Source organism: Dermacentor andersoni, chromosome 3 (assembly GCF_023375885.2).
Source record: "Dermacentor andersoni chromosome 3, qqDerAnde1_hic_scaffold, whole genome shotgun sequence".
NCBI classification, from domain to species: Eukaryota; Metazoa; Arthropoda; class Arachnida; order Ixodida; family Ixodidae; genus Dermacentor; species Dermacentor andersoni.
The window spans coordinates 238,220,816-238,243,312 of record NC_092816.1 but is presented as its reverse complement, the minus strand read 5'-3'; the positions used below and the strand labels follow the sequence as shown (position 1 = coordinate 238,243,312).

The 22,497-nt window shown below is 47.8% G+C and overlaps 1 protein-coding gene across 1 annotated transcript in view; it reads left to right on the top strand.

Annotated features, from left to right (window-relative positions):
* Positions 1–22,497, top strand: part of LOC126537044 (uncharacterized) — a 167,315-nt gene that overhangs the window by 39,771 nt on the left and 105,047 nt on the right. The window contains exon 2 of the mRNA XM_050184161.2: positions 101–174. Within this exon, the coding sequence (XP_050040118.1) occupies positions 101–174 (74 nt within the window). The remainder of the gene's footprint in view (positions 1–100; positions 175–22,497) is intronic.

The window sequence follows — 22,497 nt, the reverse complement described above, 5'->3', positions numbered from 1 at the left end:
TAATATTATAATACATTTTCATAGCAGCGTTCTTAAATTAAGCGCGTCACAGCGTCTTCGCTGTCACAGCTGCATAAAAAATTCTCTCTGCCGGATGCAGTGGCAGAGGCTGTCGTGGAAGCACATGGCTGTATGACCAAGATGGGCCGGCCGGTCAAGAACGAAGAGTATGACGTAAGTTTATTGCTGCCAAAGCGAGAGCAATATGCCAAATTTGTGCGAAGTGCTTTGACTTTAATACGCATCGATGGAACGTCTTGCTCCGAAAACAATGGATCACATATATTAAAAAGAACGAGAAAAGAAAGGAAGCTCAAAGGTTTGTTACGAGTGTGTAACGCAAATGTTAAAGCTATAGCTGTGGTACGGGCTCGGCCTTTTCGATCTCTATTTTGAGCTAACCGAACAGCTTTGGAATGTGAAGTTGTTGCTTCCTGGGGCCGTATAACGTAAAACTATTCCAATATGTTTTTATTCCAATCTCCTGACGTCAACTTCGCGTAACTGCAAACGCAAGCATGAAGCGGTGACCCGCAGCGTTGTCTCAAAAGCCCAATCAAACGCTCTCTTAGGGCGCTAAACGTAAAACTATTCCAAAGTTTTCTATTGCAATTCTGCAATCAGTGCTCCCCGATTGGCCAAACACATTTTTGGACCACCCCACTTAACCTGTATGTCACGCGACCTCACGAAAACCGTGATAGGTCCCCATCTGATTCGACGTGTACACACTGATCATGCATGATTTGATCGAACAAAAGAAAAATAGTTCTTTCTGATTCGACCCCTTCTCACCATTAGCCTATTGGTGAAAAGTTTTCGGGCTGCACCCACTTCACCTGCCTGTCACACGACGTCACAAAACCGCAAAAACGCACCACGTCAAAGTGATGTGTGCGTGATAAAGATTCATTAATACGCCAAACAAAACTGAATTTTCTTAGGAATAGCCGCAGGCTGCCCCCTTCCGAAAGGAATAAAAGATGGCTGCCGCCGATCGCTCAGGCACTGGCGACTCGCACCTGGCGGAGAGCATGGGTTTAATTGCATATAACCAAACTTTTTGCGTGGCCGTGTAATATTTTCAAGAACTTTCGGCATGTTTACGACCTCGTTCTGCCTACTCTTCTTTGCTGAGGATCCGTTTCAGCGTCATTCTTAAGCTTCCGTTGCACGCCGCAGTGATTTTTGACAAGCCACCGCGAGCTAAGTAAGGAAAAACGAACCAACCGCAGACGCCGGCACCACCCTCTTGATCCGGTTATTGATCTTTAGTACAGTGGCTCGGCCCTATCGAATCCCTGTCCACTTGAGCGTGCTCCTCGCCTCTTGTCAGCCAATTAGATAAGACAAGCCGCTCAGTGTAGACAATGTTATTCGTTTTTCAAGCAAACAAAATGACCTCCTATGAACGGGGAGAGCGTTTGATTGGTCTTTCTAGACAACCCTTTGGGACACCGCCCGATGCTTCCGTCGACAGTTACGCAAATTTTACGTCAGCAGATTGGAATAAAAACATATTGGAATAGTTTTACGCTATATGGCCCTTAGTTTATAGGACGTCACTTTGCTTTCAAAACAAATAACATTGCCTATATTAAGTAATTTTGCATTTGTAATTGGCTGCCAAGAGGCGAGGAGCATGCTCAAGTGGAGAGGGTTTCGATGGGGCCGCGCCAGCGCACTGAAAATAGATAGCCATATGAAGAGGGTGGTGCCGGCGTCTGCGATTGGTCCGCTTTCTTTTAGTTAGCTTGCGGTGGCTTGTCTAAAATCGCAGTGGCGTGCAACGGAATGCTAAGAACACCGCTAAAACGGATCCTGAGCAAGGAAGAGTTGGCAGAGCGAGGTCGTAAACGTGCCGAGACTTCTCGAAAACGTTACACGGCTACGCAGAACCTTTTATTATACGCAAATAAACCCATGCTCTCAGGCAGGTGCGGGTAGCCAGTGCCTAAGAGATCGACGGCAGCCATCTTTTATTCCTTTCGGAACCGGGCAACCTGCGGCTATGCAGAAAAACAAATCAGTTTTGATCGGCATAATAATGCATCTTTAACGCGTACACGTCACTTTGACGCGGTGAGTTTTCGCGGTTTTGTGACGTCGTGCGACAGGCAGTTGAAGTGTATGCAGCGCGAAAACTTTTGACCAATAGCCGAGAGCTAATGACGAAAAGGCGTCGAATGAAAAATGACTCTTTTTCTTTTCTTCGGTCCAATCATGCATAATCACTGTGCATACGTCATATGAGATAGGAAGCCATCGCTGTTTTCGTGACAGACAGACGAAGTGCGGGTGGTCGAAAAAGTTTTTGACCAATGGCGGAGGGCTGATTGCAGAATTGGAATAGAAAACTTTGGTAATAGCTTTGCGTTATGACACCCCTGCTTGACATTTCAATGTAAATAATTTGTGAGATCGTTCTTGTTTAAACTACTGCGCTTCTTTCTGATCCTCGAGTGTTCGGCGGCTTCAAAGCATGCACTGGCGCCGCCGCGCGCACAGCAGTACGCGCAGAGCTGTCCACCGTCATCGGCGCTCCCGACGCCGTAATCGTAAACACGACCGAGTGAACGTGATGCGGCGGCAAACGACAACGCCTTTGCCGACCCATCGAGGGAAAGGCGAGGCGTAACCTCGACGCGGCAAACTTGAGCGATACTGCGGGCTCAATCGAAGAGTGCCCGCGATGCGCGAAGGGCAGCATGCTGTTGAAGGGAAACCTTGGCGCCAAACTCTGCTCCCTCACTTGGTGGAAGCACACGCGGCATCGCCTGCATTCCCGCAGCTGCTTCGGCGGTGCAAAGACCGAGCAATGTGAACACATGCCATGTCCTTCAAAATCACCATTGTCGTTGAATGTGCCTATACGGTTTTATTGCGAGTAGCTTCTCGCATGAGTCCCTACGCGGCTATCAGCAGGCACACGCCCGAACACCGGGAGCCGCGATAGGGACGCGCCGAGCGGTCCCGTCCCGAGCCGATACCGTCGACCTGCACGCACACTCCACAGCGCCTTTCACGAAGCACACTGCCACCACTTTGTAATGCTGTGATGCGAGAGGAAGCCGTAATGTGGCGGAAACGCCAAACAAACCACGCTTGAATCACTGCCACGTCATACACTCGGAGCTGTATTCCTATCAATGCCCACACTGCGATCAATGACCAAAGCTTTACCACATGCTACGGGCTTGCGCATGCCCACCGGTGTTCACACCCATAACACACCCCACCACACTGCAATGGGAGCTGTCCAGCTCCGACTCGACGGACCACCTCAACCTGGTCAGCCGAGCGTTAAGACGTGCCGCCAAGGCCCCTGGACTGAGGGGACTGCAGGGCGGAGGAGCTACCTATGCATGTGTGCTCTTTAATACAAACGTTATTCACTCTCTCCCGAAACAGCCCAGACCCCACAAGTGACCATCGTTGATTCTCTTCGAAAAAATTGGGCTAGTTGGTGATTGTCTGAATAAGCTTTCACCAAATTATTTTCGTGGACAAAAAATTTGGTGGCGTAAGTACGCTTTCAGGTTTTCGTGAAGAAACAAAAGTTGCTTGGAGGTAAATGCTTCTTAATCGAGCGTGAACCAAGGCAGAATATCAAATCGTATTATAGAATATTCTAAAGGCGTGTCTCTGTCATGTGACGTCATTGGTAACATATTTCTGAATTGTCCGCGTTTAGTTGGCTCAGCAACAAAGAAAAAGTTCTTGCGTTTTCAGAAATTTTTTTCCATAAACATTGCTTACGTTTAAGCCTCATCATTTCTTACTATTCTTTCCCGTTGTTATAGTTTCTGGTAGAAATAATTGGTGACTATAATATGCTATATTTTTAAAATATCACTTCCGAAGTTGCCAAAATGTATCTTTCTGGTGATGTTAAAATCTAAATAAATAGTTAAGGTACTACAGATAAAACTACGCTACACGGTTCATTATACGCACAAGCCTTTCAGCTTGTGATGTAGCAATTCTTATTTTAGTATATTTTGTTTGAGGAGAGCAAAAAATTTGAAGTCGATAACCAATTGCACCGGTAGACACAGCCTAACTGTCGCGTCTGTAAAACACGCATGCGCTACCACTATTTTCTTTTTTTGGCACGCATATACACTGTGGCTATTTGTCAAGCGAACGCGTGATGCGTCACTTGATATCGGCATAAATAGGTCGTAAAGGGCTTGTGTTTGTCAGTTCGCCACTTATAATGGCTCGGGGTGGTCAGGTTGGCGAACATGGCATAGTAGTGAGTTCTTTTCAGGGTCAGACAGTGGCTAACTTAGCCTCATTCCGTCCCAGGCAGAGGCAGAATACTCACACGGTTATTTATTCTCTGCTGCTTCATACCGGAACGAAACGGCCGTTTTACAAGGCCCGCGGACACTTTCAGACTATAGCCTGCAAACAGGAAATCTTTTGACATTTGTCTGCTACGCCATGGTTGGCGTAGTGTCGATGATTGAGGTTCTTGCATAGCTTGCAATCTGCTGATCTGTAGTACTTACAAAACAACCAATCAGCGCCGTGCGCGATGTTCCGTGTCTGGTCAATATCCGGTCCTGACGACGACCCCGAAGCAGTCGTGGTGCACTTTCATCACACAAATTAACTACCGTGAATCGTAATAGTGGGGACATCAACATTGAATCAGTGCTAAAGGATACCTTACTCTCATTTACCGCGCAAGAAGAAAGCATGTGCCCATATTTTATGCATAACAAGTTCATAACCATGGCAAGAGTTCAGCTGTGGCCGGCATGTGTTTCACACTGAAGAAACAGTTCAGCAATGCCCACCGGTGAGATTAGTCGTAGAGGAAATAACTTTATTGTCTGTCCTGCGAATTGGTGGGTAGGGTGACGGCCAGGAGGGTCCTGGCGGCATCCTCGGCCCGCTGGAAGGCCTACCGTTTGATGCTCGAGGGCGGGGCTGAGCAGCGCGCGCGAAGGCTGTTGCTGAAGGCCGCGTTCTCGTTATTGTTGCGTATCCCTCGGCATTCCCATAATATATGCTCCAGAGTGGCTGTGAATTCACATTTGTTGCATTTGGACATTTGATACACATCCGGATATATGATGTGCGAGAGCTGAGGATTCGGATACGTCCTAGTTTTTAACTGCGGCCATGCGACAGACTGCTTTTCTGTCAATCTTAGGTCAGGTCGCGGGAATATGCCCCACTGTAACTTATAGTGTTTTGTGAAGTTACTATATCTGGTCATTCTGTCCTCCCACTCATCTACCTTGCCGTCACGTCTGTAGGGTGCCGAGGCGTCACTTGCGACCGAGCTCGCCGACATGCGACGCACTCGGTCGCAAGTGACGCCTCGGCACCCTCCAGACGTGACGGCAAGGTAGATGAGTGGGAGGACAGAATGACCAGATATGCGACGCGCTCGGTCCGTACGCCCTCGAGCCGCGTCGTGTGCCGCCTCGTTGTTGCCATCCTCCACGAGGGCGTGAGCGGGTGTCCATGCCGTGTATACCTTTTTTTTTGCGATCTTAACCTCCTGCAAGAAGAATGCGTAGTGCCTCCGGGGAGATTCGACCTTTGGCAAACTTTCTGACTGCCGTCTGAGAGTCGCTGACTATCACGGTTGAGTTACGTCTCAGCTACTACAAGCGCTATGGCTACTTCTTCCGCTGTCTCGTTACTTTTAGTGCACACTATGCGTGGCGTATGCCGTCCGTTTATAACCTCTTTCACACCCAGTGGCTCCAGTTGTCCACTATAGGTACGTTACCGGCTTCTGTCTTGCAAATGTCGTAAATGCCATTTCGTGCCTAAAATCCGATATCTTGTTGGGGTTCGAAATTAACCAAATATCGGTGGGCCTGTTGGCTCTGGCGGCCCACGGCAAATCCACAAATGAGGGAGTGCAACAGGACATAGGTTGGGCCTCGTTTGAAGTGAGAGGAGTTCGTAGTGAAATTACTTTTGAACAAAGAGTCAGAACATGGATTAAATATAACAGGCGGCTAAAGTGCACGAGTATCTGTACCTAAAAACGTGGACACAGAACGGAGGAAGAGGTCAAGAAAGTTGGCAACTACGTACAGGGTAAGTGGAAGCGTAGACAGACAACCAGGAGTAATCAAGAAGAATGCGAGACAAACAAAGCGACCAAATTGGATTCAAAGAATGGAAACGAAAAAGACCATGGAGATTTACAAGAGCGAGAAAAAAAGAAATTAAAAAGAAAAATATGTACGCTGAAACGAAGGTAGTGCCTTGCTATATTCGCAATTAGATTAGGCATCTTTATACTGCAGCGAAAACCCGGAAACTACTCATGACATCCTAATGTAATGCGAAGGATTCACCCAACGAGACCAGTACGTCACGTACCACTTCCACAAGCGCCTGGATTTAAAGTAGATGGAAGTACCAACTGGTCCGCAATCAAGATACGCAAGAGATGTTTAGGGTATTGGTGGAAAAAAAGCAGGGAAGAGACTAATACGACGGGAACCATTACAGGCACAGGCAGTAGTGCAAGGTAGATGGAGAAAAAGAAATGTATACAAGAATGATAGAGGGGGGGCAGGAGGACATTGAACATTGATAGCATACCTGAGTAATTTAAGCATGCTAGCTGAAGATTTGTGCTCGCCCCGTTTCACAAGAGATGCCAATAAATCATCATCATCATCATCATTGCTGCCCAAACAACATTGGTCACTGGGTACAAGCTCGAACAGACAACTCGCTGCTGGTAGACAACTAGCGCCACTGGATATGTGCCCCTGGGCATCAGGGGCGCAGACGGGGCGGGGAGGGGGTGGGGAGTGGGTCTTAAGGGGCTTCAGCCTCTCCTCCCCGAAATTTTTTCGTGCTGTCATGCACCGCCGACCAAAACAATCCCCGTCGCCGCAAATCATTCTGGATTTGGTCTAGACTGTCTTTATATGCCCGAAAAGAGATTTTGGCGCGATCACTGCGAACTCTGGCTGGATTTCACGGCAACGCCCATGCACCAGGAGTCAGATAAAGCAAGGAGCACCATCCAAGCACAAAGTTTCAAAGGCGTTTCAAAGACGAGCGGGCTCGTCGCGGCAACTCGCCGAAGCCGCGGAATCTACAGAGCGCATGGACTTGAACTACAAAACTTTATGGGCATAAAGTTCTTATAAACTTTTGATGCGAAATGTGCACTGACATTTCTAGTCATGCTTTAAATTTTGAATTCCGGAACTTTGTGGGTTTCATGTTGTTATAAACATTAGACGCCAAAGGTGCATTGACTTTTCTAAAGTCCTCCATCGGACCATACAACAAGACAACCTAAATCAACGCCCTATCACACAAGTTCACTAGAATGTACTACTCTGAAGTTGACAAAGCACGCAGCGAGGTCTAATTAGACGAAGCGTTGTGGTGGTTCATTTCTGTTGTCATGTCAGAGAAAAGAATATCAGCGTTTCCTTCACCTCCGCCAAAGCATCCATATGAAGACACTAAAGCCAGCAAAGGCAACTACGTTCTTACTTAGTTTTCTACTTTGACATTTATTCGCGAGGACACATTGAGCCTCTTCAATTTTCATATTCTCGCTAACCGCGGGCTGCCAGAGCCAGCCAGAGCCAGCCAGAGCGCATGCGTTCTTCTCGTGTTGCCCCGACCACCGCGTGGCGCACTTCGGTGCGCATTCGTTTTTGCTTTGGCCGAGTGGATTTTCACCTGGCACTATTTTGGACGCTTTCTGACTAGCAAACGAGAAAAAGAAACAATGGTCGCTCGCCGCCATCACTGCGGGGACTCGACGGATGGCAACGCGTTCGCTAGAGCGCAACCTCTCCCGAAAGCCTTGTCTCGCCGCTGTAGGATACCGAGCAGCATGCGTATGGTTCTCTGTGGACCAAGCGTCTCATGTTTTCTTCGATATTCGTTCAGTAGCCATACTAGGTGCCCAAAGTGGGTATTCGATTGTAGCCAACATGCTTTCCTTCAAGTTTTCTCTTCTTTTTTTTTTCATTTCGGTGATCCAGGCCCACAAAAGAAAAAAAAAAGACTTTATTGCGGCGCAGCGAATTGTGTCATGGTGAGTTCGATTTTGTTACTTCTTACTTTAGGGAAAGTGATGGCCACGCGACGCTTCACTTGCCGGATACTCTTATTATAATATTGCGAGAGCAATTTGCGGACACTCCAGATGCATTCCTGCCGTCGCCCTCACCCTCATGTTTCGTATAAAGTCCAAGGGTGATAACATCGTGACCGCGCGCCGCATGCTGCATGTGCAAGTGAAAGCGTAGGGGTGGGGGTCGCATGGGTGAGCCGACGATGGTGGCTCAGTCTTATGTGCGCAAGGGAGAAAAGCGGAGAGCAAGCGCGGCGCCTTCCATCGCGCGCGATTATCAAGGGGGAGTGGAGGAAGGGGTGGCGGACCTTAGGATTGTGTGATCTGTGAATCTGTCGTCGCACAACATGTTTACTTGCCTTGTTTGATGCATTATATACAATGTCTTTTTTCTTAGATGCCTAGATTTATTAAAGACTTATACGTATATTCAATTTTATTGTTACGAGGTATTGTGTAGACGTGCAGTGAACTTTGTTTCCAGTGACACTTTTTTGCACTTGATCAAGCTGCATCTTAGCATTTGCATATTCCATTGCATCTTCGCATTTATAATGTATGAGGACGAGTCAGGTGAAAGTGAGCCAACCCACCCCGCGCAGTAGTGGTTCGGTTCATTATCTGCGAGGCATGCGCGTAGCACACAGGTACCTCTCATTTACAAATCTGACACGCAGGTGTGAGGATAAATGTTCTTTAATACTCTCATACACGGGGTTGCACATGGTTATGGGACATAATGGGCGCTCAAGAAGTTGAACAGCGTGGTGTCGTGAGGTTTTTGACAGCTGAAGGAGTTCCCCCACCAAAAAATTAGTAGCCGTACGGCTACTTTTTACGTTGAACGTTGCAGTTTATTGACCACTGTGAAGCATTGGAGCAAACGATTCGAAAAAGGACGTGAAAGTTGCAAAGACGTTCTAAGACCGGACCAACGCCACCACGCAATGACCCCCAACACAATTGCAAAAGTTCATGAACTGATTAGACATGAACGGAGCATAAGCATCGATGAACTAGCAGAGCATGTGAACATCAGTCATGGTTCGGTTCACACTATAATTCACGAACATCTCCATTATCTGCTCTTGTGTGCGCAATGGTTGCCCAACATTCTGAACCACCGCCAGAAGACGGAGAGGTTCTGCGCTGCCTTGACTCATCTGATCCGGTATCACAGTGAAGGTCATGACTTCTCGTCTGCAGCTGTGACCGCGGACGAATCATGGTGCCACTACTACGAGCCTGAAACACAATGGCAAAGCTTACCGTAGAAACATACAAATTCACCACCCCCAAAAAAAGCAAAGGCCGTCATTCCCTCCGGAAAAGTGTTGTTTACTTTTTTCGATCGTCAGGGGCATTACCAATCGAATTCGCTAAACCTGGAGAGACTATCAGTCGTTTCCGGTATTGTGAAACGCCGGATTGGCTGCGTGTCGCAATCAAGAACAAACGTCGTGGAAAATTGACAAATGGGGTCATCTTGTTCTACGACAATGCCCGTCCCCTCGTAACTGATGTTGCTACCCCAAAACTGGCAAAGTTCAAGTGGGAAACCCTGTAACATCCGCCATACAGCCCAGCCCTGTCGCTCTTGCGATTTCCACATTTTGGGGCAAGTGAAGTAACAGCTCAAGGGAACCTGATTCGTGCCAGACGATGACGTAATAGAGTCAGTTGCAGACTTTTTGAAGCAGCAAACCAAGTAATTTTATGAGACGGGAATTACGCAACTAGTTAGTCAGTGGGACAAGTGTCTAAATGCTCATGGAGGCTGCTTTTATATAAAGTACCCCGTTTGTGATATATTTGCATTGGTTCACTTTCATTTGCCTCCCCCTCACGTATTTTGCAGAACTTCTTTCTGTATATTCTCTCTGTTGAGACTAATAAAAAAAGAAAAAGAAACACTATGAACTACCACACCCAGAATGTCTGATCCCCTAGTGCGAACTGTGCTTTTGTACGCCTCCATCTTTTGTCGTTTCCCTACTTTTCTGCCACCAATCCTCCAATCGCCTCTTACTAATACTTATCACGGACATGTTTCCTTTACCACTGCTCCCGCTGAACCCAAGGGCTTCAAGGAGGCCAGTGGTGCCTAAATCGACCGCTGGGTAGACGTCTTCACATTCTAATAAAACATGCTCCGTAGTTTCCCTAGCTTTACCGCAACAAGCACATGCTTCTTCCTTCTTGTATCTCGCTTTGTAGGTGCGTGTTCTAAGGCATCCCGATCTCGTTTCGAAAAGTAATGAGCTTCCCTTTCAGTTATCATAAATTGTTTCTTTCCTGATTTTGTTTTTCTTCTTAAGTAGTTACTCATGGCAGGTTTCTTTTCCAATGCCGCCACCCATGAGATTATTTCAGCCGCTCTGACTTTCCGCTTGACATTCTATGTTGCTGTGCTGCCCACCTTACAGGCCGCACACTTACTGGTAAGCTTCCTAGTTCTTTTCCTCCACTCTGATTCATTTTTCATGTACGGATACCTCAACACTCTCCCAGCCCATTAACTTTCTTCCATATTCCTCAGTCATTCTTCATACTGAATTTTACTGCGAACTTCCCTCACTTCAAAACTAGTCCAGCCCATATCACCCTGCGCAGTTTCATTTTGTAGACGTCCCTTGAGCGCGCAATGCGAGGCGACCGACTGACCTTTGGCTCCCATCGAGTCCTGATTGTACCCCTGATCTAAAGCAAGCAACCGCATTTCCAAAAGTAAGTCCTGCAACCATTACACCTTTCCACATACCTCGGAGCGCCTCGTACCTATTGTATCCCCATAGCGCTCTGCGCTTCATTGTGGCTGCATTTCTCTTCCCCTTCACTGTTATTGTTTTTTCCTGTGTTTCCATATATATATTGCATTCGTTTATACATATACCAAGGTATTTATATTCTGCTACCCGAGGTATTTCCTGCTCCTGTATCGCCACTGTCTGTTCCCTGTTTTCATTGAATACCATAACACCTGATTTTCTAACACTAAATTTCAAACCTAAATTGTTGCCTTCCTGTCCACAGATATTAGCCAGACGTTGCAAATCACTTTGCTTCTTAGCTAGCAACACAATGTCATCCGTATAAAATCAACCTGGAAGCTGCTGCTCTACTACTGTACCCGGCTGTTTGTATTAGAGATTAAAGCCGATATTATTTCCTTCTAGCGCCCTCTTCATCCTCACCATGTAAATCATACACAGCAGTGGGGATAAAGGGCACCCCTGCCTCAGTGTCTTGTTGATATGAACTTTCGCCTCGCTCCTCATCCCTTCCCATTCAACGCAAACGGTATTTCCTAGGTATATCTCTCTCAAAAGCTGTAGACAGTCGTCACCTAAGCCTTCCCCTTCCAGAATATCCCACAAAATCATGCGGTATACGTTGTCATAGGCTCCTGCAATGTCTAAAAGAGCCCCATATAACGGTCTGCTTTCTACTTTTGATATTTCAATACACTGAGTAAGAACAAATAAGTTATCATCTAAACGTCTACCAATTCTGAAGCGATTCTAAAGTTCTCCCAATATGCCATTTTTTTTTGCCCATGTTTGAAGCTTTAATTCGATTGCCTTCATTGCTAGCCTGTATATTACCGATGTATTGGTCAGCGGTTTATACGAGTGAATTCTATCTTTCCCCATTTACCTTTATAAATTAAATTCATTCTACATTGTGGCCAACGTCTGTCTTTTAAAGTTTTTTTCACTGCTTTCACCAGAGCTTTCTTACTTTTTGTTCCCAGTTCATTAATCAGCTTAACGGAACCTCGTCTAACCCTCTAGATGTGTGCTTAGGAATTTTATCTGCGGCTTTCTTCCAGTCGAAATTTGTGAGCACCAGCTTCTTTTCCACCTGGGTCTCTTTCATGCTCTTTTTTTCAACAAATATAACCTCGTCATTGCCTTGGAAAGATTCGGCTGTTGCTTTTCGGATGTAATTTATTGCCGCTTCTCCTTCGAGTCTGTTTTCATCTTCGTATAGGATATGTTGTTGTATTGTTGTTGACTTCCTGCCTAATAATTTTATGTGGTTCCAAAATATTCTAGGTGCGGCCTTCTGTTTCTCACGTATTTCTGACAACCAACGTTCACTTTCACCTTTTAATTTTGCTTGCACCAGTATTTGAACCATAGACTTTTTCTCCCGGTATATTTTCCATTTACTGGTTACTTCATCCTGTGGCAACTGCGCCTTCTTTGCCTCCCTGTGCTCTCGGGAAGCTTTCTGTCGTTCGGCGATCGCTTCTCGTATCTCCTTGTTCCACCAGCTTTTCGGTTTCTTTGTTCCTTTCCAACGAACGTGTTGTTCCTCTTTCCGTATTCCTCTCGTTATTACACTTAGAAGCTCACTATATTCCCACTCTTTATTTGGCCATTTGCCAATTTCTTCCTCGACTCTAGTGACTATATTTGTTATTTTTTCAGCGTTCAAATTTGGATGGGCCATTTTGCACTCCTTGCTCTCTTTCCCAACTACATATTCCATTTTCCAAATGATGCGTTTTGGTCACTCCCTATGCTGCTATACCCTTCCTCATCAATGACCATTTCTCCCAACTTATCATGAAATTCTTTTACCATCAGACAATTATCGATGGTTGATTGCCAGTTTCCCACTTCCCACGTGATCTGCCCTTCACACTAAGGCCCTGTATTCATGATAACGAGGTTATGTTGCTCACAAAGGACTAGCATTGACTTCCAGTTGTCGATATAGCCATCTAAATCCTGCATGTGGGCATTCATGTCACCTAATAGGACAATTTCAGCACCATTCCCGAAACCCTTAATATCAGCGCTTATGCATTCCACTAACTCTTTATTCTTCTCTGTGCAATTATTTCCGGTCCACAAATACGTAAGGCCCAGCCAAGTTTTTTTCCCACTCATTGTACCCGATAACCAAAGATGCTCTTGACGTTGTGAATTTGCTCTTTTCCATTTGGCTCCCTGATGGATGAGCATTGCGACTCCCCCTCCCTTTCTTTCCGACTTAGTTCTGTTGCACCCTTCCCATACATAATTCTCAATCACTTGCAGCTCTTCCGAGTCTCTAAGGTGCATTTCTGTAACCCCATACACCCTATTTGTTCTGTATTTAACTGTTCCTCAATCTCTGCCCACTTTTCCTTTCTTCTCCCGGCCTGCATGTTTATGTAGCCTATCGCAAAGCGAGCTCTCTTTCTTGCTTTCCTCCTTTTTCTGTTATCGACGGTGATGCTCTTCTGAAGTTCCCCTAGGGGACCTTCTTCATTACTACCTACTCTGCCCTCAGCGCCTGTGGGCACTCGAAAAAAGCAACATCTCGACCACGAAGTCGCCAGCCCACTTCTCGTGCCAGCCTGTTTTTGAAGTGTATCCTGACTCGTGTGAAACCACCACACCTTCTCACTTCCCTGTTTACTTCGACCACCTCGAAGCCTTTCTCTCTGTTCATATTCAATATCGCCTCATTAACAGCCACTACGGCTCTCATCTACAAGGCTGTCACGTACAGGCATCTCCGGCACCGTGCACACCGCAATCTGCACATGAGGGGATAGCTCGCGCGAGTCGTCCACCCCCTTCGCCAAGCGCTGGGCTAGTCCGGTCCCTTTTTTAACGCGACAGCGTTAAGGAGCTCGTGTCGCCGAAAAGCCGGTGTCGTTGGTGTCGGTGGCGTTGGCCGTGAGCGATAAATACCGGGAGGCACTTCATAAATAAAAAACAACTTGCAAGATGAGCTGGGTGGCAATCGAGCCAGGGTCTCCGGAGTGTGAAACGGAGACGCTACCACTCAGCCACCGCTACCAAGCGCCTCTAGTGAATGCGGTGTTGCCTTAGAAGCATGCCGTAGAAAGTGATACTGCGGTGTATATCGGTAATTATGTGCATGTAACTTACAGAAGTCGCAGTTACGCGAGTAGCGAAGTACGTTTCCGCTACATTTCTTATGCTGCGCTCTGCGCACACGCAGAGCCATCTTGCGGCAAACACAGAAGACCCCTCCTCGCAATGTGAGGCGCTGCCCCGACGCGTGGCACGCTACTCACCCGCTTCTCCCCTTCGGGCCGTGCGGGGACCGGTACGAGGATGCCCCACTACCCTTGCGTTTATTAAGTTTTCTCGCTCTCTCCCCTTCCAACTTCCAGCGTGCATCACTCGAACCCTCGTGTTTAGGGGACGCGGCTCCTCTTTCCGCTCACAGTGCGATTCCTATGTGCAGCGTCCGATGCGGGACGCCTCTGATGTGATCGCTGTGCCGTAGCGCGTCTGGTGAAAAAGCGTCCCATGCGATGTGTGCCAAGCTGCTTCGGAGGAGTCATGCGTCTGCGTGATGCTCCCAAGCGAGATCGGCCCATCGTTTGGCTCGCGTAGATCGTTTCTCCCTCAGAGACACCGAGTTCTTTGGTTCTTTCCGCTTGCTCAGGCGCACGTTTCGTTGCCGCGCCGAACGCTGCGTTGCTCGGCGCTCACCGCGTGATTGGTTGGTGCAAAGTCCGATGCGGGGCGCCTCATAAGTTATCGCTGCGCCGTAGCGCATTGTCTTACACCCCTTGGTGGGTCGACGGGAACGCTGTCGCGTTCCACTCTTGAAGGCGAAGCTTAAGCGTCCTCCAATTTTTTTAGGACGTCATTTAGCCCCCCTGCTACTATGACAAGGTTGCGCACGTGGGCATTTTCCGCGAGCACGCCGGTCTACTGCAGCGCCATCTGTCGCTGAATCCTGGAGTCATTGCTGGCAAGAGGAAGAATAATGGTGCAACACAGGACCTCCGGGATTGGCAGTTATGGCTGTCGCGTAGGTCATGCATGTAGGTTTGGAGCTCGCAAATTGCTCGCTGTGCTTTTTCATGCCGCGTTCGCACATCCTTTATGTGTACGGCAGGCGCTGGGTTTGTAAATGTACCGTGTGTGTGTGTGTGTGCGTGTGTGTGTGTGTGTGTGTGTATGTGTACCCGGGCTGCTTCAGAACGGGTACATTGGGAGCATTGGCTGTATTCCTGCCCTTCGACGCCCTTTTATGGAGCGAAATAAACGTTGGCGGCTGCATTCGTCACAGAGCAGTTCTTTTTTTCAGTAAAACCCGGCGACCGCTCTTCTGGCTGATACAAAATGAGAGGAATACCGTGCAACCCACCAGACACAGTGCAGGTGCTCTTTCCGGGCTTTTCATCCTCGTGTCTTTCGAAATACTAAAAACATATGCGTGCTTACCGAACGGAACGAGCAGATGAGTGTTTGTCTTCTGCAACCGAAACGCTGAGTGTTTGTCTTCTTCAACACTGCATGATTTGTGGTCGGAAACGTGCAAGCATAGACGGCGTTATTGATGTATCTTAACAGTTTGTATTATTTATTTTTTGCAAATTATAAGAATTTCAGTTGTGTTTTGAGAGCGTTTTAGTTTATAAATGCAGAAAGTACTGCACAACATGTTTAAATTTCGCGCGCTAGGCATGCCGGTCGATCGCAGCGCCCTTCTGGTGGCGTCATCGCAGAAGCGTTCCCAGTTCTCCCATTGTTTTTCCGTACAGACGACACACTGCTCCATTTCATACGCCATACTCGTACTACCCTGCAAGCATACCGACTGTGGCCGTAAAGACACGCGGCGAAGCCGGATTACGGGAGAGGGAAGCTAAGCGGGAAAACAACATATCAGGGCACGCGTGAGAGTCGCGCATTCCCACAATATGTACAAAAATGTAAACAACGTTCTTGAATGACAAAGTTTCATTAAAATGCTTGTTCTCAACTTGTTCATTTCATTTAGTAAAGCAATGAAGGGGGCTAGTTGGTGAACGTTCATAGTTATATTGCGCTCAGTTTTACCAACACGATATTAAGGAAGGACAGGACGTGGACTGACGTAGCGCAAAGTACCAACTGTTTAATACTGTTAAAGAACGCGCTTATATACAAGGAGATATGGTGCGGGGGGGGGGGGTTACATATAAGATATTACAAGGTGACGACGTGTGATCATAGTTCGGGTCAGGCATACATCGTTCACATGCACCCGTTCGCCCTGGCAAACTCGACCTCAGCTTTGATAAGCGCGATGGACGGAGTGCTTACGCACATCTCTTTTTCTTTAGCTATCGCAAGCGCCTCCCATATTTCTCGCTCTATTTTTGTTTTTGATGTTCCAATGACTGTGGTGCTTTCTATTAGCGGGGAGCATTTGCATTGTTTGCAATGTGCGGCCAAGTTGCTAGGTGCTGTCAGAAGCTGACACGTGTATTTGTGCTCCCGTAACCTATCATTTAGACAACGTCCAGTTTGCCCAATGTATGCTTTCCCGCAATCTAGTGGGATTTGGTAAACAACTGAAGTAGCTACCCAACCCGCGTAGGGTAGCTTTACGCTACAAAATGTTAACGAAGCGGCCATCGAGAGCCTCACGGCATACTTCAACTGTTGCTGGCTAGCGGGGTCTCTACACAGGCAGTGGAAAGCAGCCAAGACCATCTTGATTCCAAAGGCGGGCAAGCCACCCAACATTGAGAACCTCCGGCCGATCTCGCTTACGTAATGCCTGGGTAAAGCGTTGGATCTCGTACTCATGAACAGGTAGCAGAGGTACCTGGAAGATTTGGTGCTTTACCCAGACACCATCATCGGGTTCAGAAACAAGCACGGAACTCAGGGTATGGATCTGCAGAGCACTTTTGATAAAGTGAGACACTCTGGCCCAGGTGTCACGGCTAAACATGGGCAAGAAAACATATGCGTACATCAAGGATTTTTTGACGGAGCGGACAACCGAGATCATCGCCGGTGACCTTCGGCTCCAAAAGATGAAGCTCGGCGGTGTCGGGACCCCCAGGGCTCGGTCATCTCGCCATTACTTTTCCACCTTGCAATGATAGGGGTAGCCGAGCGGCTCTCACGAGTGGCGGGGGTCAGACACACCATCTATGCCGACGACATAACGCTCCGAGCCCCAGGAGGAATCGACGGACACATCGAGAGTACATAGCAAGAGGCGGTTGACGCTATCGAGGAGCAGTTGGACGGGTCTGTGCTCGTCTGCTCCCCAAGCAAGTCTGAGCTGTTGGTGATTCCACCGAAAGGAGCAGCTAGGAAGAGGAAACGCAACGAACCTGCGAGAAAGCAAAAGACAGTAAAGATCAAGACGACCGGCGGTCACACGATCGCGGATGTCGAGAAGATCCGAGTGCTGGGGATGCTGATTGAGCGCAACGGCATGTGACTGAGTGAACGGCGAGACGGTCAACCGTCTCGCGGCCAAAGTCACCACGGCCATTCGCCTCATCAAGAGAGCGCCACACCGAACGGCAGGCATGAAGGAAGAAAGCCTCACCCGGCTAGTGGAATCTTTCGCTATAAGCCACATTGCACACGTTGCTGCTTTCCACAACTGGAGGCAGTGCGAGCGAAATAAGATCCAATGCGCTCATACGCAATGCGTACAAGCCTCCACTCAGACTCCTATAGACTTTACAAGCACCGACACGTTTCTTGCCGTGGGACTGCATAACACCCTGGAAGAAATCGCCGAGATGACTGCCCAGCTCCCGCGGCTATCGGAAACAAGAACGGGCAGACAAGTGCTGCGTGGCCTAGGCCTGGGGCCAAAGGAGGGGGGCCCAAAAATACAGAAGTGCCTGTACCGGACGCAATTAGTTGATGGCTAGGGGTATGTCCGGTGCCAAGAGACATGAACCCTGAGTTCCACAGAGAGCGGTGGGCGGCGAGGGCAAAGGCGCTCATCGATCTCCATGCCAAAGACAGGGGTGCCGTGTTTGTGGACGCGGCAGAGTATCCAGATGACAGAAAGGCATTCGCCGCAGCAGTCGTCACGGCATCCACCGGTGCAACGAAAACTGCGGCGAGTGTGCGGACTCGAGAGGCGCATCGAACCAAGGAAGCGGCCATTTCCCTGGCCATCGCCGACCCCGAGTGCACGACTGTGCTCTGTGATTCTAGTACGGCAGTGCGAAATTACGCCACAGCAAGGGTGTGTGGTGAAGCCGCGCGTGTGTTGCGTGCGGTCGATCTCGCGAGTGAAAATTGGTGTGCGGTGATAAAGTGGTTTCTGGCGCACATGGGCAGAGATGTGTCGGATCCCGGCAACGCAAACCACAACGAGACGGCGAACTCAGCGGCGCGAGGACTAACCAACCGTGCCGCTGCTACTGCGCTCGACCCGTCGTGGCGGTGGGAAACCGAGGACAGAATGACCTTAACAACAAAATTGTGAAGTGGTACAGACTATAGAGAAGGACTATGCCGCCACCTCATCCGGGCTTGACCCGTAAGGAAGCGGTGTTATCATCATCATCATCTGCCTAGTTACGCCCACTGCAGGGCAAAGGCCTCTCCCATACTTCTCCAACTACCCCGGTCATGTACTAATTGTGGCCATGTCGTCCCTGCAAACGTCTTAATGTCATCCGCCCACCTAACTTTCTGCCGCCCCCTACTACGCTTTCCTTCCCTTGGAATCCAGTCCGTAACCCTTAATGACCATCGGTTATCTTCCCTCCTCATTACATGTCCGACCCACACCCATTTCTTTTTCTTGATTTCAACTAAGATGTCATTTACCCGCGTTTGTTCCCTCACCCAATCTGCTCTTTTCTTATCCCTTAATGTTACACCTATCACTCTTCTTTCCATGGCTCGTTGCGTCGTCCTCAATTTCAGCAGAACCCTTTTCGTAAGCCTCCAGGTTTCTGCCCCGTAGGTGAGTACTGGTAAGACACAGCTGTTATACACTTTCCTCTTGAGGGATAGTGGCAACCTGCTGTTCATGACTTGAGAATGCCTGCCAAACGCCCCCCAGCCCATTCTTATTCTTCTGGTTATTTCACTCTCATGATCCGGATCCGTGGTCACTACCTGCCCTAAGTAGATGTATTCCCTTACCACTTCCAGTGCCTCGCTACCTATCGTAAACTGCGGTTCTCTTCCGAGACTGTTAAACATTACTTTAGTTTTCTGTAGATTAATTTTCAGACCCACCCTTCTGCTTTGCCTCTCCAGGTCAGTGAGCATGCATTGCAATTGGTCTCCTGAGTTACGAAGCAAGGCAATATCATCAGCGAATCGCAAGTTCCTAAGGTATTCTCCATCAACTTTTATCCCCAATTCTTCCCACTCCAGGTCTCTGAATACCTCCTGTAAACACGCTGTGAATAGCATTGGAGATATCGTATCTCCCTGTCTGACGCCTTTCTTTATTGGGATTTTGTTGCTTTCTTTGTGGAGGATTACGGTGGCTGTGGAACCGCTATAGATAGCTTCCAGTATCTTTACATATGGCTCATTTACACCCTGATTCCTAGTGCCTCCATGACTGCTGAGGTTTCGACTGAATCAAATGCTTTTTCGTAATCAATAAAGGCTATATATAAGGGTTGGTTATATTCCGCACATTTCTCTATCACCTGATTGATAGTGTGAATATGGTCTATTGTTGAGTATCCTTTACGGAATCCTGCCTGGTCCTTTGGTTGACAGAAGTCTAAGGTATTCCTGATTCTATTTGCGATTACCTTAGTAAATACTTTGTAGGCAACGGACAGTAAGCTGATCGGTCTATAATTTTTCAAGTCTTTGGCGTCCCCTTTCTTATGAATTAGGATTATGTTAGCGTTCTTCCAAGATTCCTGTACGTTCGAGGTCATGAGGCATTGTGTATATAGGGCGGCCAACCTTTCTAGGACAGTGTTCCCACCATCCTTCAACAAATCTGCTGTTACCTGATCCACCCCAGCTGCCTTCCCCCTTTGCATAGCTCCCAAGGCGTTCTTTACCTCTTCCGGTGTTACTTGTGGGATTTCAAGTTCCTCTAGACTATTCTCTCTCAGCTTATCGTCGTGGGTGTTACTGGTACTGTATAAATCTCTATAAAACTCTTCAGCCACTTGAACTATCTCATCCATATTAGTAACGACATTGCCGGCTTTGTCTCTTAACGCACACATCTGATTCTTGCCTATTCCTAGTTTCTTCTGTACTGCTTTTAGGCTTCCTCCGTTCCTGAGAGCCTGTTCAATTCTATGCATATTATAGTTCCTTATGTCCGCTGTCTTACGCTTGTTGATTACCTTAGAAAGTTCTGCCAGTTCTATTCTAGCTGTAGGGTTAGAGGCTTTCATACATTGGCGTTTCTTGATCAGATCTTTCGTCTCCTGCGATAGCTTACTGGTTTCCTGTTTAACGGCGTTACCACCGACTTCTATTGCGCACTCCTTAATGATGCCCATAAGATTGTCGTTCATTGCTTCAACACTATGGTCCTCTTCCTGGGTTAAAGCCGAATACCTGTTCTGTAGCTTGATCCGGAATTCCTCTAGTTTCCCTCTTACCGCTAACTCATTGATTGGTTTATGTACCAGTTTCTTCCGTTCCCTCCTCAAGTCAAGGCTAATTCGAGTTCTTACCATCCTATGGTCACTGCAGCGCACCTTGCCGAGCACGTCTACATCTTGTATGATGCCAGGGTTCGCGCAGAGTATAAAGTTGATTTCATTTCTAGTCTCACCATTCGGGCTCCTCCATGTCCACTTTCGGCTAACCCGCTTGCGGAAAAAGGTATTCATTATCCGCATATTATTCTGTTCTGCAAACTCTACTAATAACTCTCATCTGCTATTCCTAGAGCCTATGCCATATTCCCCCACTGACTTGTCTCCGGCCTGCTTCTTGCCTACCCTGGCATTGAAATCGCCCATCAGTATACTGTATTTTGTTTTGACTTTACCCATCGCCGATTCCACGTCTTCATAGAAGCTTTCGACTTCCTGGTCATCATGACTAGATGTAGGGGCGTAGACCTGTATAACCTTCATTTTGTACCTCTTATTAAGTTTCACAACAAGACATGCCACCCTCTCGTTAATGCTATAGAATTCCTGTATGTTACCAGCTATGTTGTTATTAATCAGGAATCCGACTCCTAGTTGTCGTCTCTCTGCTAAGCCCCGGTAGCACAGGACGTGCCCGCTTTTTAGCACTGTATATGCTTCATTTGTCCTCCTAACCTCACTGAGCCCTATTATATCCCTTTTACTGCCCTCTAATTCCTCCAATAGCACTGCTAGACTCGCCTCACTAGATAACATTCTAGCGTTAAATGTTGCCAGGTTCATATTCCAATGGCGGCCTGTCCGGAGCCAGGCATTCTTAGTTGCTTCGCAGCTGCTGGGGACTGAGGGCCGGGGTTTGATTGTTGTGTTCATATAGGAGGTTGTGGCCAAGTACTGCACCAGGGTGGCCAATCCTGCTCTGGTGGGAAAGTGCGTTACCGGTTCTGGTCCCCGGGATCAGGCCGCACTCCAGGCCTGTTTGTGCAATTTTCTCAACACAGGGTTTTTTTTTTCTGGTATTTTCCGGTGGAGAATTCTGCGGTCCGGGATTTGAATCACGGTCCTCTTGCACGGGAGGCGGATACTGTACCGTCCGCACAGGAGTTAAATTTAAAATAAATTGTGGGCTTTTACGTGAGAAAACCACTTTCTGATTATGAGGCACGCCGTAGTGGAGGACTCCGGAAATTTCGTCCACCTGGGGTTCTTTAACGTGCACCTAAATCTAAGTACACGGGTGTTTTCGCATTTCGCCCCCATCGAAATGCGGCCGCCGTGGCCGGGATCCGATCCCGCGACCTCGTGCTCAGCAGTCTAACACCATAGCCACTGAGTAACCACGGCGGGTCCTGCAGGAGTTGTACGCCTCATTTAATATACAGTGGTGCCCTATTTGATCAGTCAAGGTGTACCAATCTGAGCTCGGATATACCGCACGGATGGCACTCGGCTAGAGAACCTGGTATTTATGACCTGCACATGTGAGGTCATACATATTTGAAGATATATATCTTTCTTTTTTTTAATTTAGGAGGGTTCCCGTACAGTGATAAAATAAAGGAAAAGACAATAAAAGAAAGAAAAAAAAGAAAGAAAAAGGGGCGAAAAAAAAAAGGAACATAACAGGCGATTGGAACTCGTGACCCTTCGATGTTGCCCGAAAAGATAGCTCAGTCGGTTGGTTCGTCAGGCCCCAGGCTACTTTCAAACGCCACAGCTCCTGCTCCGAGCTTCACACTTACGTGGAACGGAACTCATGTTGTCCGCGATAGTCGGTTTACTTTCAGGCATACTTTCTTGGAAAAATGGCTGCCCGAGGAGGAGAGCGAACTCGAGCGGCTTTAGAGACAAGGAAAACTGCCTTAAAATATTTAGACTTGAGGGAAAGCTTCGTTAACAAACTATAACACGGCAATCAGAACTCGAATACGACGAGAGAAATTATTGAGACGTGGAAAATTTCCTTGAAATGAATTTGGTTTGCGAGACAAATGCTTGTAAGTGTTAAACCTCTTAAAAGATGAGGGGAAATTTGCGCTCACCGAGAGGGCATCGTCCGTACGAGACCACC